Below are 13964 nucleotides of genomic sequence, written 5' to 3'. Positions count from 1 at the left end.
TAGATGTTGGCACCTCCACATCATTGCATTCAGTTTTTATTCACAATATGTTTAGTGTTCCAACTTTTCTGGAATCCGGTTTGTATTTATTATTATATATACTCATTCCTTTCCACTGTCGCCTTCATGCTTGCTCAAGATGAGAGTTCTGTGATGGGAGATAAATTCAGTCTGCTCCTCAGATAAATAGTGTCAACTTATTTTTATGTACATGAATGTTTCTGTTCAGTGCCCCCTGAGACAACTTCTGTTGTGACTTGGCGCTATATAAATAAACTGAATTGAATTTATCAGGTTTTAATAGCTGCACACGTCTCCCAAGCCTGTTTTATTAGAGGGTCTCTCAGCTGCAGACGTTGGGGCAAATATTTAAAAATCTAACAATTGGCAATTCAAAGGGAGTTCTTGCTTAAACTACTCATCCCTAATTTATACTAAACAATCAGAACGCTTCAAGACTGTTGGACTCACTTGTCGTCAGGCAGACTTGTGACGTAGAAAGGCTGTGTACCACCTGGACACAGGGTGACGGAGTTCGCCTTCTTCTTGGCCATGAGTGCAGCGCGGTGCGTCTCGTACACGTCCAGATTGAGGGTGGTGGACAGACGGTGAGACACCACAAACGGCAGATCCTTTAGGCGCTCCAGCTCGCTGGACTGCTCGTGGCGGACCTGCAGTCGTACGGTGTAATCTCCCTTCTCCAGCTTTAGCGAATACTGCAGAGGTAAAGCAAGGAAACATCTGTCAGTTAACTGAGACTTTTCACAATAAAAGAGCAAAACTGTTCATTGGTGTGAGCATACCTGGTGTGGGTAGGCATCTCCTGAACCCAGGAGTCTCTTGTTCTGATCAAACAGCATCCAGAGCTGACTGTCAAACTCAGACTCGTACAGCAGCTCACACAGCATCGGGCAGCTGGGTGTAACCTCCCCACTCTTAGGCTGGAGATGGAGCAAAAACGATTCATACATCAAAATAAAAGTCTATAATCATCCACTTTGATGTGCAGAAATGTTTGGTATTACCTGGTGAAAGCTGTACGTGAGGACTATTTCATAAAGTTGTCTGTTGTTAGGCAGAACATCCCGCATTCCTAAAGCTTTTATCTTTGAACTTAAGGGCCTACGACGACAGAAACATCAACATTAAAGGAGCTGGATTTTTATTTTATTTTTTATCTGTACAGCGGTCTGCAAACTCACCTGAGAGGCTGAACCCACGACTTAAGTGTGATGGTAGGGGACAACTCTTCATATCTAAGAGGCGAGGACACCTCAAAACTCGTCACTCCCTCTGAGGCATTCTGGGCCGAGACAACACGAAGTCAAAACCAGACACTCTCTGATCTCCACAATCTGTGAGTGCGTGAGGAGTTCTTACGATGTGCAGGGGCGAAGGAGAAATGCTGAGTCCGTGAAATAAGATGCTGTAGTCCACAGTGACGCCCCCCAGACTCGCCCACCAGCGTGCGATGCAAAACTCTACCACCTTACCTGCCTGAGAAGGAAGCAAGAACACACTGAAAACACAAAAAGTCGATCATGTCTTTGGCTCAGCGTCTGACGATGAAGTGAATCAAATGTATGTAATAAGTAAAATATAAGTACCAGAACTGGGAAAGCCTCCGTGAGAGAACCTTTTTCTAATAATGAGGAGAACTTGTAGAACTCGTTAGCCCTGTAGGCTCTCTGTTTGACCAGGTGCACCGCGTGAAGTACGAACTTTGACGACACGTCTCCTGAATGAGAGGTCAGAGTGATTTCTGTAGGGGGAGAAAAAAAAAAAAAAGAGTAGAGATTGAAAATATTAAAGCAGATTTAAAAAAAAAAGGAACAAGATGCTAAAGTAGCATTTTGATACTCAGCTTCCTGTAATCCCTCAGGGTAACTACTCTGCAATAAATTCTATCCTAACAGAGATTATGTAAAATTATTGACGTTTCACAGAAAATTTAATTTGGTATGCTTGTTAAAAGAGTGGGGTGATTTCATTTGGCTCAACTTATTTATATAATTGAGGCCAGGAAACCTGACAGTTCTGGGTAAAATACCAAAAAAAAAAAAAGATTTTTAAAAACACAAACCATCTAAAGGGAGACAGCCGGGTTTATTTCATGAGAAGGCTCAAGTGAAGCATTCGCTACAGGATGTTTAATCGATTTGTCACTGCGAGCCTCATCTTTGTTGTGGCATGGTTGTGGTTTGCTGCAGGCGTCAAAGTAAAATCCTAACTAGACTCATGAAAAGACCGAGTCTGCAGACAGTTTGAAGTTTACAGAATACTGGAAAAACTGCTGCCGTTTACAAAACACTTAATAAAATATTCAGGTCTGCTGCGGACTCACTAAACCCTGCAGTTCAGAAGAATGATGGAGGAAATACTTTGATCCTTTTAGTTTCTTAGATATTTCAACTAGATCCAAATCCTATCGTTTTGAATTTGATTGTTTCAGATTTACAAAATTACATCCAAATCATTGTATTTGATAAATCACTTAGTACTTAATGACACAAGACAATGATCTAATATACAGATTACAAACCACAGAATATATTAAATATGTCTACCTACATGATTATATCACGTATACAAACCCTAGAATGCTGTAATTTATCCATGAAATCATTAACGGTAGAGGTTAGATTTTATTGTCTGATGCTTTGTGACATGAACGATTCCTAATCAATTTCAAAATGTCAAAACTTTAATATTTGATTAATATTAGATAACTTGCCATGGCGGGGCGCTCATCTCATCCGTGATTTTTGTCGGGAGGGGGCACATCTGAGCTGCGCGCTGTTTGTGCTGTCAGTTTTCGAGCGGGGTGGGGGTGTTCAGTGTGGGGAAAGAGTTAGCGTGAGCGCTGCCTTTAGCTTTTTAGCCAGCGTGCCTGTATTGAGCGCCACTAGCGGTGCTTAATTTTAACCAGATCCTGCCGGAACAGGATCCGGGAACTCTTCTTATTTTGACTGGGTGCGTTCCAGTAACTGCTTGGACCCGGCAACTCTCAGGCTTACTAATAATAAAGTTATGAACAATTATGACTGCCTCGAAAGAATAAAACTTATACTGGATATATAAACTGAAAATAATTACATACTAATTTTAAACACAACAGCATACGAGCGAACCAGGCAGTCGTACGCGGGCAGGAGCTCACATGCAGCTGCAGGCAGGCGTCAGGAGGTTCACGTGGAGTCGGACAACAATGCGCCCGACTTGATGGCTCCGTCAAGTAAGTCAGGTGTGTGTGTGTGGGGGCGGGGGTGATTGACAGAAGTGGAGTATTTAATATTTAGTAGGTAAACGTAGATGCTTAACGACCCGTTAAAATACACCAAAATGCAGGAAATTGCATCTACTTTTTTCAAAATTTTCTAGGGAACAACACCCAGAACCCCCCGACAGCCCACCCACTATTTACGTTCCGGCATCAGTCGTGTTGGGAATAAAATAACCTTTGATGAAAAATGGTGGAAAATAACATAATATGGATTGGTGAATATAAGGTTTAGTTATGAATTATGGAAAATAGATTGTATAAAGATGGCTAGAATTTCTGTTAGATGTGTAAACGAGACCATAAGCTGATAAATAATATATCTTCAAGGACTGCTAACTTTAAAATCAAACCATGACACTTTCTGCTGTCAGTAGGAAAATAGTTACTTATTTCTAATGAGGCCTTTAATGACAAACAAAACATCAAAAAGGTTCTTGCTCAGGTAACTGAAGTTAAATGATGGTTCACATCATTTGAGTGTTTGCGGGGATCATAAAATAATTAATAATGAGTAAAAGAATAGCTTAATAGGTCAGAGCGACCCTGGCTCTTAGTGGAGCAATCTAGAAACCCGATAATGTGCTAATTTATCAAGGGAATAATCAACATTTTCACAGCCTTTGTGAGATTATGTGTGGCTTGGTGCTGGTTATGTGTCATGTGCTCAGTGGAAAGAGATGACAGCTAATGTGTGCCTGACTGATTGGACAGGGACTTCAGAGTCTGTAAGGTGTTTATTGGACAGGAATTGAAAACAGGAAGTATCACGGGGTGAAGAAAACAGTCTATAAATGTGGAAACAGACTTGACACACGTCAGAACAGAGGGTCCCTCGTTGTATATAAAAATATTTATACAATTCTCTCTTGTTCACGCATTTTGAAGTCTGTAAAAATAAAGATGTTGTTTAGTTCTGATATAAACGTGTGTTCCTTCCGAGCAAACAACCCAGACAGGGGAAGAGGAGATACGGGTCATTTGTTTCCCTTTACAGTCGATTGACAAATTAAGCCCTAGTCGTTAGCTTAGCGCTACGTCAGTGCCAACGAGTGGGGAGTGCGTGCAGTTCGGTTCAGTAGGCGAAGCACTCGGCTCTGTTAACGGGACGGGGTGCTCCGTTTGTGTAGGGGAAACACTGTATTTAATGTTATGAACATCATGAGAAACTAGGGTTGGCGCCCAGACCGTTGTTGGCGTGAACGCAACAGATATGCAACCTACAAGTGGCACCTTCCACACCAACATCCAGAGTTTAGAACATCTACTGTTCGTTTGGTACCAAACAATCACAACTCAGCGAGACTGCAACTGAAAACTTGACTATTTTCACACCACGGCTCACCATTTTGTCATCAAGTAGTCTCCAGCAGTGGCAGAGATATCACCTTAGTTTGCACCCTTTGGACACCCACAAAAAGCATGATCACCCTTAAAAGATTTACTCACAGAGCTGTTCCTAGTCTACAATGTGAAGAAACACAGAGGTGGAAACGAAAGCAGGTAAGACGACTAAAATGTGATTCATGGACTCTCATGTCCACAGAATATTGTCTCACTGTTCTCAGCATTTTGACTCCTTTTTCATTTAGTTCCCGAAGGCTTGTTTGAATGAGAACTACATTATACTACAGTACAGAGAAATATATATACTTTAAGGTCTGAGACATTCTTTTCTCAGGTTTTTCTTTCAAGAATAATTGTTTTATAATCACATCGCAGGCCTCTGAATTGTAATCAAATCTCGAGTTGCCTAAAGATTTCCGTCCTTATTCTGTGTCGTATTTCATTTATTTTAACATTTTCACTGTTTGCATTTCCAACCATGTTTTAAGGTACCTATGAGCTAAATGTTTAATCTTATTAACAACAACAACAAAAAAAAGCAGAGGCAATGTTGACCCATAAGTTGAATTAAAGTCACTCCCAACCCGAAGCTGTGCTCTCATCACTCAGAGATACTAACCTGCCCAGGAGGCCCCCTGAGGAACCGTGATGAAGTGGCGTTTGATCTGTCCTGGTCTGAAGTGGACGTCTGTGAATCGCACCTCTTCGTTACGACCATCTGTCACTCTGTTGCAAAGAACATGAACAACAGTGACGCAAATGGGAAAAAGGAGGGAAAAACAAAGTGTACACACAGTCAGAACTTACTTGAGGGGGATAATAACCGTAATCGGGACTCTGAATAGTGGACCACAGCTTGGTGCAGCTGTATCGTATCCACACACCTGGAAAAAAAAAAAGACTTTGAACATCATAAATACACGTATCCTTCACCTTCTCCTTTCCTCTTCCTCACCTCGGTGTAGTGAACTCCTTCTCTCAGACCCGTCGGGTCGATGCGGACATTGATGTGACGACATTGGTTCATCAGCTCTAAATGGGACGGACAATGAACCCACGGGGCGGTACAGGTGAGCGACAAATGCAGCTGCAGGGAGATTCGCTCAGAGTTTTCTGTGAAAAATTAAAACGACGTTTAAAACACAAAACCGTAGTTTGTTGAAAAAGCTAATTCAATCGCACGGACGTGCTTCTAAACACCTGTGTTTTCTGGGAAGACGGGCTCAATTCCAACTCCGTGATCTGAAGGTGCGAGAACTTGGGCTGGATGCCTGAGGTAGATGCCTCTCTGTGATCCCACACTTACTGAGAAGCCCAGGTGGCTTGTGGGTAAAGAGGCGTGTTGAGTGAGGTAGTCTAAAGCCTTGTCCACCTGAAAGGAAGAAAGCGTAAAAATAAATATTTGAAAACAAATGTAACCCCGCCCAATACATCTCACAACGGATGTCGTACCTGGATTATTCCATGACCCTGAGCAAACACCTCGATGTCATCGACCTTCAGAGCCGTGTTCTCCAGCGCTCTCCTCACAGCAGGAACAGAAGGTTGGATCCCATTCTGCTTCAGGCCTTTTTCACACAAATGTTTTCTCATTAGTGTCAAGACGTGTGTTCACGTTTCCCGTTATCAGATCAAGAAAGAGTCCGTGACCCACCTGAGAGGACGAGCGCGATGCCTCCGCAGGCGTTGGGAGACGACATGGACGTTCCGTTCATCAGCTGGGTGCCACGAAGGGTCCAGTTGGGCACAGAGGCGATGGCACCACCAGGGGCACTGATGCTGACTCCCAGGGCCCCATCAGTGCTGGGGCCCCTGGAAGACCACGTGTACTGGTTAGGGGGCAGCTTCTCTCTCAGGGAATACTCGGCCACCATCATGTCTGGAGTCACATACGCTCCAACACCTACAGGGAAGAAAGGGTCTGAAATTAATTTAACACAGAATTCATGAATGACATCTGAGGTTGGTTCATTCAAAACGTTGCTACTGTAATCATTTACACATCAATCCACAATAAAACCTAAAATATTATTATTTTTTAAGTTTCCTCACATTTATTCTGACAGAATAAAAAAATCCAAAAAAGCTGGGACTAAGTGTAAAATGCACTTTAAAAACAAAACCCAATGATTTGCAAATATCATAAACCCATATTTTATAGACAAGTGAAACATAGTAAACATATCAAATGTTGAAACTAAGAAATTTGAACATGTTTTTTTAAAACAAGGTCATTTTGAATTTTATGGCTGCAAAACGTCTCAATAAAGATGAGACTAGCAAAAAAAAAAAAAAGGATATAAAGAGGTAAAAATAAGAAACAGCTGGAGGAGCATTTCACAACTAATTATGTAGGTTAACAACAACAACAACAACAACAACGTGTATATTGTCATCATTGTATGTTAACATATAATGGTGAAATTGGCTCTCTGCTTTTAGCCCATCCACAGCCAGGTGGAGCACTGGGCAGCTATGGAGGGCACCCGGGGAGCAACTGGGATAGGGTGTCCTGCACAGAGACACCACGAGATGTGCAATGACCGGGGATTGAGCCCAGGACCTTCGGGTCCAGGGTTGGCTGCCCTGCCCCCGCACCATCTCGCTCCCCCCCACCAATCAACAAGTCAGGAAAAGGACTGGGTATTAAAAAAAAGACGTTTAAAGCGGCCTCAGAAGTAAAGATGGGCATAGGTTCACCAGTCTGCAAAAAAAGGCATCTAAAAATAAAACTATTTCAGAATAATGTTCATTATTGTAAAACTGAGAAGACTTTGAATACCCCATCATCTACAGTTCGTATCAACATATTTCAAGAATCTGTAGAAATCTCTGAGCTCAAAAGGACAAGACTGAAACACTGGAAGGTCGTGATCTTCAGCTCTTTAAGGACCACTGCATTAAAAACAGGTCTTGGTCTGTTCTGGACATCACTGCATGGGCTCAGTAACACCTCCACAAATCATTTGCTGTATACACAGTTCACTGTGCCATCCACAAATGCTGCTTAAAGCTCTATCATGCAAAGAAGCAGCCGCATGTGAACACCATACAGAACTGCCGTGTATGGAACAAAGCTCATTTAAAATTGACTGAGACAAGTGGAGCACTGTTCTGTTAGACTAACTGAAATCTGAAATTATTTTTGGAAAATACAGGTGCCATGTCCTCCGCACTAAAGAGTAGAGAGATCAATCAGCTTGGTACCAGCACTCGGTTCAAAAGCCTGCTTCTCTGATGGTATGGGGGTGCATTTGTGCCTCAGGCATAGGCAGCTTACATATCTGGAAAGGCTCCATCAATGCAGAAAATTATAGAAAGGGTTTAAACATAAGCTCCCATTCAGCAAATAAGAGCAAGGACTGTTAAACAGCTAGAATTCTCCATCGGACCTGAATGGGACATTTTCCTCAGTTCCTGGATGTTTACAGATTGTTGTAAAAAGAATAGGGGATGCTTCAGTGTGTTAAACATGGCCCTGGAACAACTTCTTTTATGTTCTCAAAAAAACAATACAATTTACAGGTAGTTGAAAAGTTTGATATGTCTACTTTGTTTGAGTATGAATAAAATATGGATTTATTATATTTGTTCTTACGTTTACATTTTACACAATGTCCCAAAGATTTTGGAATTGAGATTGCAGTTTCTGTTTTGTTTTCAGATTAACAGATGTGATGGAGTGTGTACCGATGACGCTGCCGGTGGTTCCTCCGGGGCAGCCGACGGTGGAAAGGCAGGGGCCGTTGTTTCCTGCGCTCGACACAAAAATCACATTGTGCTTCTGCACAGCCTCTGTGATCACCTCACAAATCCTCCTGAAAGACAAATATTTCACACAGAAACGATGACGATCTGTAACAGTGTAATTAAATAAACATTAATAATAAATAAAAATCAAAGACCCCGTTTTCCAGTGCTCACCCTGAATTAGGCCAGTGAGTGGCTTCCCCATAGCTGTAGTTAACCAGGTCACACTTGTAGTTGATCACTTCAATCATCTTTTAAAAGCAGAGGGAGACACAAAGAATATGTTTTTTTAGAAAAAAAAATTCTATTGTAAATTTGATGGTTTGTTAACGAAGGCATATACCGCGCGGATGAGTCCGGTGCCCGTTTCCATGGTGCTGAGGCGAGTGTCTCCGATCTTCAGAGCCAGAATTTGAGCACCAGGAGCAACGCCGTTACGTTCTGGTTCCTCTGGGAAGTAGCCTGCCGCGATGCTTGCCACATGTGTCCCATGAGCCCCTTTGATAAATCACATTACACTGGAGCGTCAAAACATTATACAGTCTGAACTCCCAAACTGCCAGTAACTCTTCCGCTGTGAGGAATCAACCGATTGAACGACACAAAGGATTCAGATTTGCTGTCTGAGGATAACTCACCTCCACTGGTAACAATGCAGAGTGTGTTTCCCTCGTCGTATATATTGACAGAGTAGTTAAGCATCTCAGCATTTCCTAATGTGGCATACTCTTGTTTTTCTCTGTAAGAGCTCAGCACCGTGCACTGGGACAGTTCTCCACACTCTGATGTGTCCACTACAGCCCTAAAAAAGTATACACAATGAGAAAAATAAAAACGATATACTTTTGCTAACAATAGTAGGTAGTGCGGGGTAAAGGTAGGGAGTAGAGCTTACTTCCACGTGGTGCCATCATGCCAAAGTACGCAGTCAAACACTGGGCCAGGATCACTGTATTTCTTTTCCAGCGAGGCCAACAGTTCTGACTGACTCTGCAGCTCATCTTTCTGCAGCTTCTCCATCTGGAAAGAGAGAAAGGCAAGATGAAGGATGTGAACAGCACTTGTGAAAACACTAGGAGCTCAGGTTTGTGGGTCTGACCTGCGAAGGTGTTGGATGAGCGAGGTCAAACTCTTCTGTCTTGCGACAAACTTCAGCGAGGGCTGCTCTGTGCGGTGGGTCCCACAGTTTCTCTTTTCTCTCTTTCTAGTTGACAAAATGAGCAAAATTGAAGCCAAACCCACAAAAGAAATTTACGACAAAAGGTTTTTATACTATTATTGGTCTTTTTAAGCCTGCATGTTTGCTTTAAATGTTTCTTATAAACATTTTTTTTTAATCTATTACACATTATTAATTATTGCTATTGATGCGTTTCCTCATTTATCGACCCATGATCTTATTAATGAATGTACAAATCTGAAAATAAATGTGAGAAAAACAATAAGATCAGCTGTTTGACCGTTTCTACCGAGGATGTCAAGTTGATATGTGAAAGCTTATCAAGACTCATGGGACGGGGAATCTTTAAGCACCTCAAGATCAAATTATGATTCAAAAGAATGTGATGCGAATATGAAACAATTATCGATTCATCTGGATTCTAGCCATTGCTTATTTTGCATTAACAAACACTGTTTTGTATATTTTCATGCCTTAATAGAGAGTGCACACTACTATGTCAAACTAATAATTACAGGCTGATAACCAAGAATTAGCATAGATGCTTATTTAAAATACCTCTGAAAAGCTAATGCAATTAGCACCGCGTTTATCACAGGAAATTTATACACAAATCTAAAGTTTTAAATCCAGCACTAAAGGCAATTGTGTTATAACTTCAACTATTACTAACATACATATAATCTTCACAGGTCAGTAAAGACAAGATGAAAAAGATGAGAAAAAAAACGCAACATGTTTCTATGACAGTAGTAGTGTCCAGTCCTGGTCCTCAAGAGTCACTATCCTGCATATTTTAGATATTTATCTGCTTCAGCACACCTGATTTGAATCAATGGACGATTAACAGGATTCTGCAGAACATAAGTCAACCAGTGAATCATGTGTTGGAGCAGGGGAACATCTAAAACATACAGGATAGTGGCCCTCGAGGACCAGGACTGGAGGACACCCACAGACTACAAGAAGCTACAATAACTCTACAAGGGCAAAAAAAAACACCGCACAGCAACTATTCTGGAGAGTTTTCTAAAGCGGCAACACCGATTTAACAAAAACAATTTTTGACATTTGATTTGGAATCTTCCATATCCGTGACGCGATGCATCCAGAAAATAAATGTTGCTTCCCACTCTTAGAAAGCTCGCTCTAAACTCTGTGGACTTGGAACAAAAATTAAAAGTGATAACAATGACAGAACGGGAACAGGAATTATGTCGTATATTCCTACCTGTATTCTTTCTTTAAGAGCCTTAGGGAAGAACTCGTAGCCATTTTTAACTCCAATGTGATACTTCCCTGATGGATTGACCCAGGCAGGAGGGATCTGAAAGACATAAAAAGATACATGACGCGACCACAAAAAGCTGGCTTGAGATGTAGGTCAATAGCTCTGGCAGAACATTTCTGACGTGACAGCAGTTCTGCGATCACTTTCCATACAGCTTAAGCTCAAAAGAACCTTAAGTGTTCTGCCGGAGAGGCCGCCGATTGTCCCGTCTTTGGGTTCTACCACTGTGGTCATGTTCACGTCACCACTTCCTGTTGTGTCGATGATGTCGACGATCTTTGGCTTTCCTTCAGTTGTGACCTAAAACAGCAGCAATAAAAGAACAAAGAAAAATCATGCCGATCATTCTTTATTTAAATCTGCACACCTTTTAAATGTTTGAATACTTACTTTACTGTAATTTTTTTAAACTTGTATTTAATTTATTTTAAGCTCTCCACTCATACCAAAACAATGTGCAGACCAAGGTGAAGAACAAACAAGCTCGTGTATATTTTATAAAACAATAAGATGCTGCATCAAGAGAAGTAAAGCTTCCAAACTGACTTCATCCTGTTTTGCAAAAGCTGCTTATTCTAGGAAACTGAAACTTGATTTCTGGTAAATTTGTTGATGGAGATGTGAAAGGTCACAGGCGTTTTTCACTTAATAATGACAAATGTATACGAACCATGTGTGGTGTTAAGACAGTGTTTTGTCTGGACAGAGTGGAGCTACAGAAGCATGGAAACTTTCACCTCATAAACCAGGAATTTGTGTTTCTAATATTTAGAGCTTTAGGCTACAATTAAAATCTATTACGGTAAAAAAGCATTCTGACCCGAAAGTCTTTTTTGATTTGCACTGGACTGTGGTCAATTTAAAACGTATAAACGCACGTGAAATCCATTCAGTTCATGTACATTTTTATTTATAACGTTGCGGTTTTTTTGGGGTTTTTTTATGCAGCTCGGTTTTTATCGCTTCCATTAAGATCTGACAAATTAAGACCAATTATATGTCTAACAAAAGTTAAGTCAGATCCTCTGGATGATGCAAAAAGTAAAAAAAATGAATAAATAAATAAAATGAAATGGAGGCCTCTGCCCGTTTAATGATGGACGGCTTCTAAAGATGAGTTCATTCCTCTCTCAAACCATCGTTCCTCTTTATCAAGGACGTGAACATCTTCATCCCTTAAAGAGTGACCTCTGGCCTGCAGATGAGTGCAGACTGCAGAGTCCGGACCTGATGATGTTGCTCTTCTGTGCTGGGCCATCCTTTTTGGCCAGTGGCTGTTTAGTTTCCCCGATGAATGACTGATCACAGCCCTCTTGACACTGAACAACAATATTACTGTTTGTGCCGGGGGACTGGATCTTTGGGACGGACCAGTCTTTGCCGTAATGTATTTTGGGTTGAAAGTCACTGGGGTGTCACGTTTAAAAAATAAACATCTCAGTTTCTCTGAAACTCCCACAACATACAGAATGACCACTGGTCTGGGTTCCTCCTTTTCACCTGATAGTTCACTGATTATGGAGCATGCATCAGGATACCAATCTGTGCAAGTACTTATTTAATTTTTGGCTCTATCCATTTTTATGTAATCAGAATTTCTTTATTTGTGGATGCATCAACCAGTTAATACAATTAAGTCAATGTTCCTATTAAACTAGATTTTATCCTAAAGTCCTCATAATGGAAGGATGCCCGATTTTTTTTTTCTCCCAAAAAATGACTTCTTCTCTTGCTAAATTAGACACCACGATTTACTGACATAATTGGTCAGTTAAATATAAAAAGGCTCAATTTCCTGATAACCTACTTGGGGTAAGTTAATACAGGTTGTTTTAGCAGCTAGAAGCGCGTGTGTGTAACTCTAACCAACTGACAAGTGTAAACACTGGAAACGTAAGCGGTCAAATTCAGCTATTAGCTTTCAAGTTAGCATGTGTGCTAACTTTAACGTTAAATACGTTACAGTCCGCTTGCTTGGCATTAAAACACTATTTGATAGTAGATAAAAACATTTGCGACTGGCTGGTTTGGGTTATTTTGGCTGTCATAAACATTATAATGGAATTTAGGCTATTTTCCATGGGTAGCTTGCTAGCTAACTGGCTAACTGCTGCCGGTGAGTACAGTACAAATGACGTCGGCCTTTAGCTTCTTAGCTAGTAGCGCTAGCCGCTCGGTAGAAGCTAACACGAGGCAACCGGTCAGACGTACCTGCATGCCGGGAGCCCCCGGATCCACGCCGGTGTCGAGGATCGCGATGAGCACCCCTCGCCCATCGTACTCCGGGAACCTGGTGAGGTAGGAGGCAGCGCCGGTTTCTTTCTTGGGCAGAAGTCCGTGGAAAGGAAACGGTTCTTCGGTAGAATGAGCAGCCATGACTCGAACGAATTTTTTTTTTTTTTAAAGGAGCGACGAAAACAAAGCAGCGGAACGGGGAAGAGACGGAGGAGGACAGCGGATTAAAGGCGCAGTGCAGGTTGTGTTTTCCGCCCAGTCACTTCTCTCGAACCCCGCCTGCTGCCCTTGGGTCAAAAATTACCCCTAGGAGAGCGTCAGGGGTCATTTCATGTACAAATGACCAGCTATTATATAGCCATCACACTAATATACATAAATAGTTCCAACGTTAAAATAACTTATTAAATCCTGGTTCTTAATCCTGCTGCTACCCTTGGGTCAAATTGACCCCTGCCCCCAGAGGTCCTATTTACTCATTAGAGTAGTTATATAGAAATAGCTCAAACAATATGTGAGCTAACATTTTTAATCCTAGTTCTTAATCTTGCTGCTGTCCTTAGTTCAAATTGACCCCTGAGGGAAGCCTCGGGGGGCTGCCATTGGTGACCTTGGCCACCATAGATTAACAGATTAAATTTCGGCCATACCATCGACAGGGCCGGACCAAGGCATAAGCAAATTTAGGGCCCGGGGGCTACAAGGGGTCCCCATAAGTGAACTTGATTTTTTTTTTTGTAATGATTTCTAGGATTCTATTACACACCATTTCATTATGAAGTTGTGTTGTTTTTTTGTTACAATAATATTTTTTAATAATGTTATTTTTTATAATATAGCATGTGTCAAACTCAAGGCCCGTGGGCCAAATCCGGCCCGCC

General features: G+C 41.5%; 1 protein-coding gene across 1 annotated transcript; it reads right to left on the bottom strand.

Moving 5' to 3' along the window:
- Positions 1–467: 467 nt before the first annotated feature.
- LOC119422671 (tripeptidyl-peptidase 2) lies at positions 468–13449 on the bottom strand. The gene is made up of 21 exons (XM_037690061.1): positions 13060–13449; positions 11020–11148; positions 10789–10884; positions 9477–9581; positions 9273–9397; positions 9016–9179; positions 8721–8875; positions 8552–8628; positions 8318–8445; positions 6282–6530; positions 6080–6195; positions 5828–5999; positions 5583–5740; positions 5435–5511; positions 5247–5353; positions 1608–1762; positions 1381–1497; positions 1203–1303; positions 1026–1122; positions 804–941; positions 468–716 (listed from the first exon to the last, which is right to left on the bottom strand). The coding sequence occupies exons 1-21, from the start codon at positions 13222–13224 to the stop codon at positions 468–470; spliced, it is 2880 nt and encodes a 959-aa protein (XP_037545989.1). The 5' UTR covers positions 13225–13449.
- Between the last annotated feature and the right edge of the window lie 515 nt (positions 13450–13964).

Source organism: Nematolebias whitei, chromosome 2 (assembly GCF_014905685.2).
Source record: "Nematolebias whitei isolate Nwh7 chromosome 2, NemWhi1, whole genome shotgun sequence".
NCBI classification, from domain to species: Eukaryota; Metazoa; Chordata; class Actinopteri; order Cyprinodontiformes; family Rivulidae; genus Nematolebias; species Nematolebias whitei.
Note: the sequence above shows the minus strand (reverse complement) of the source record. Positions and strands in the feature narration are given on the sequence as shown.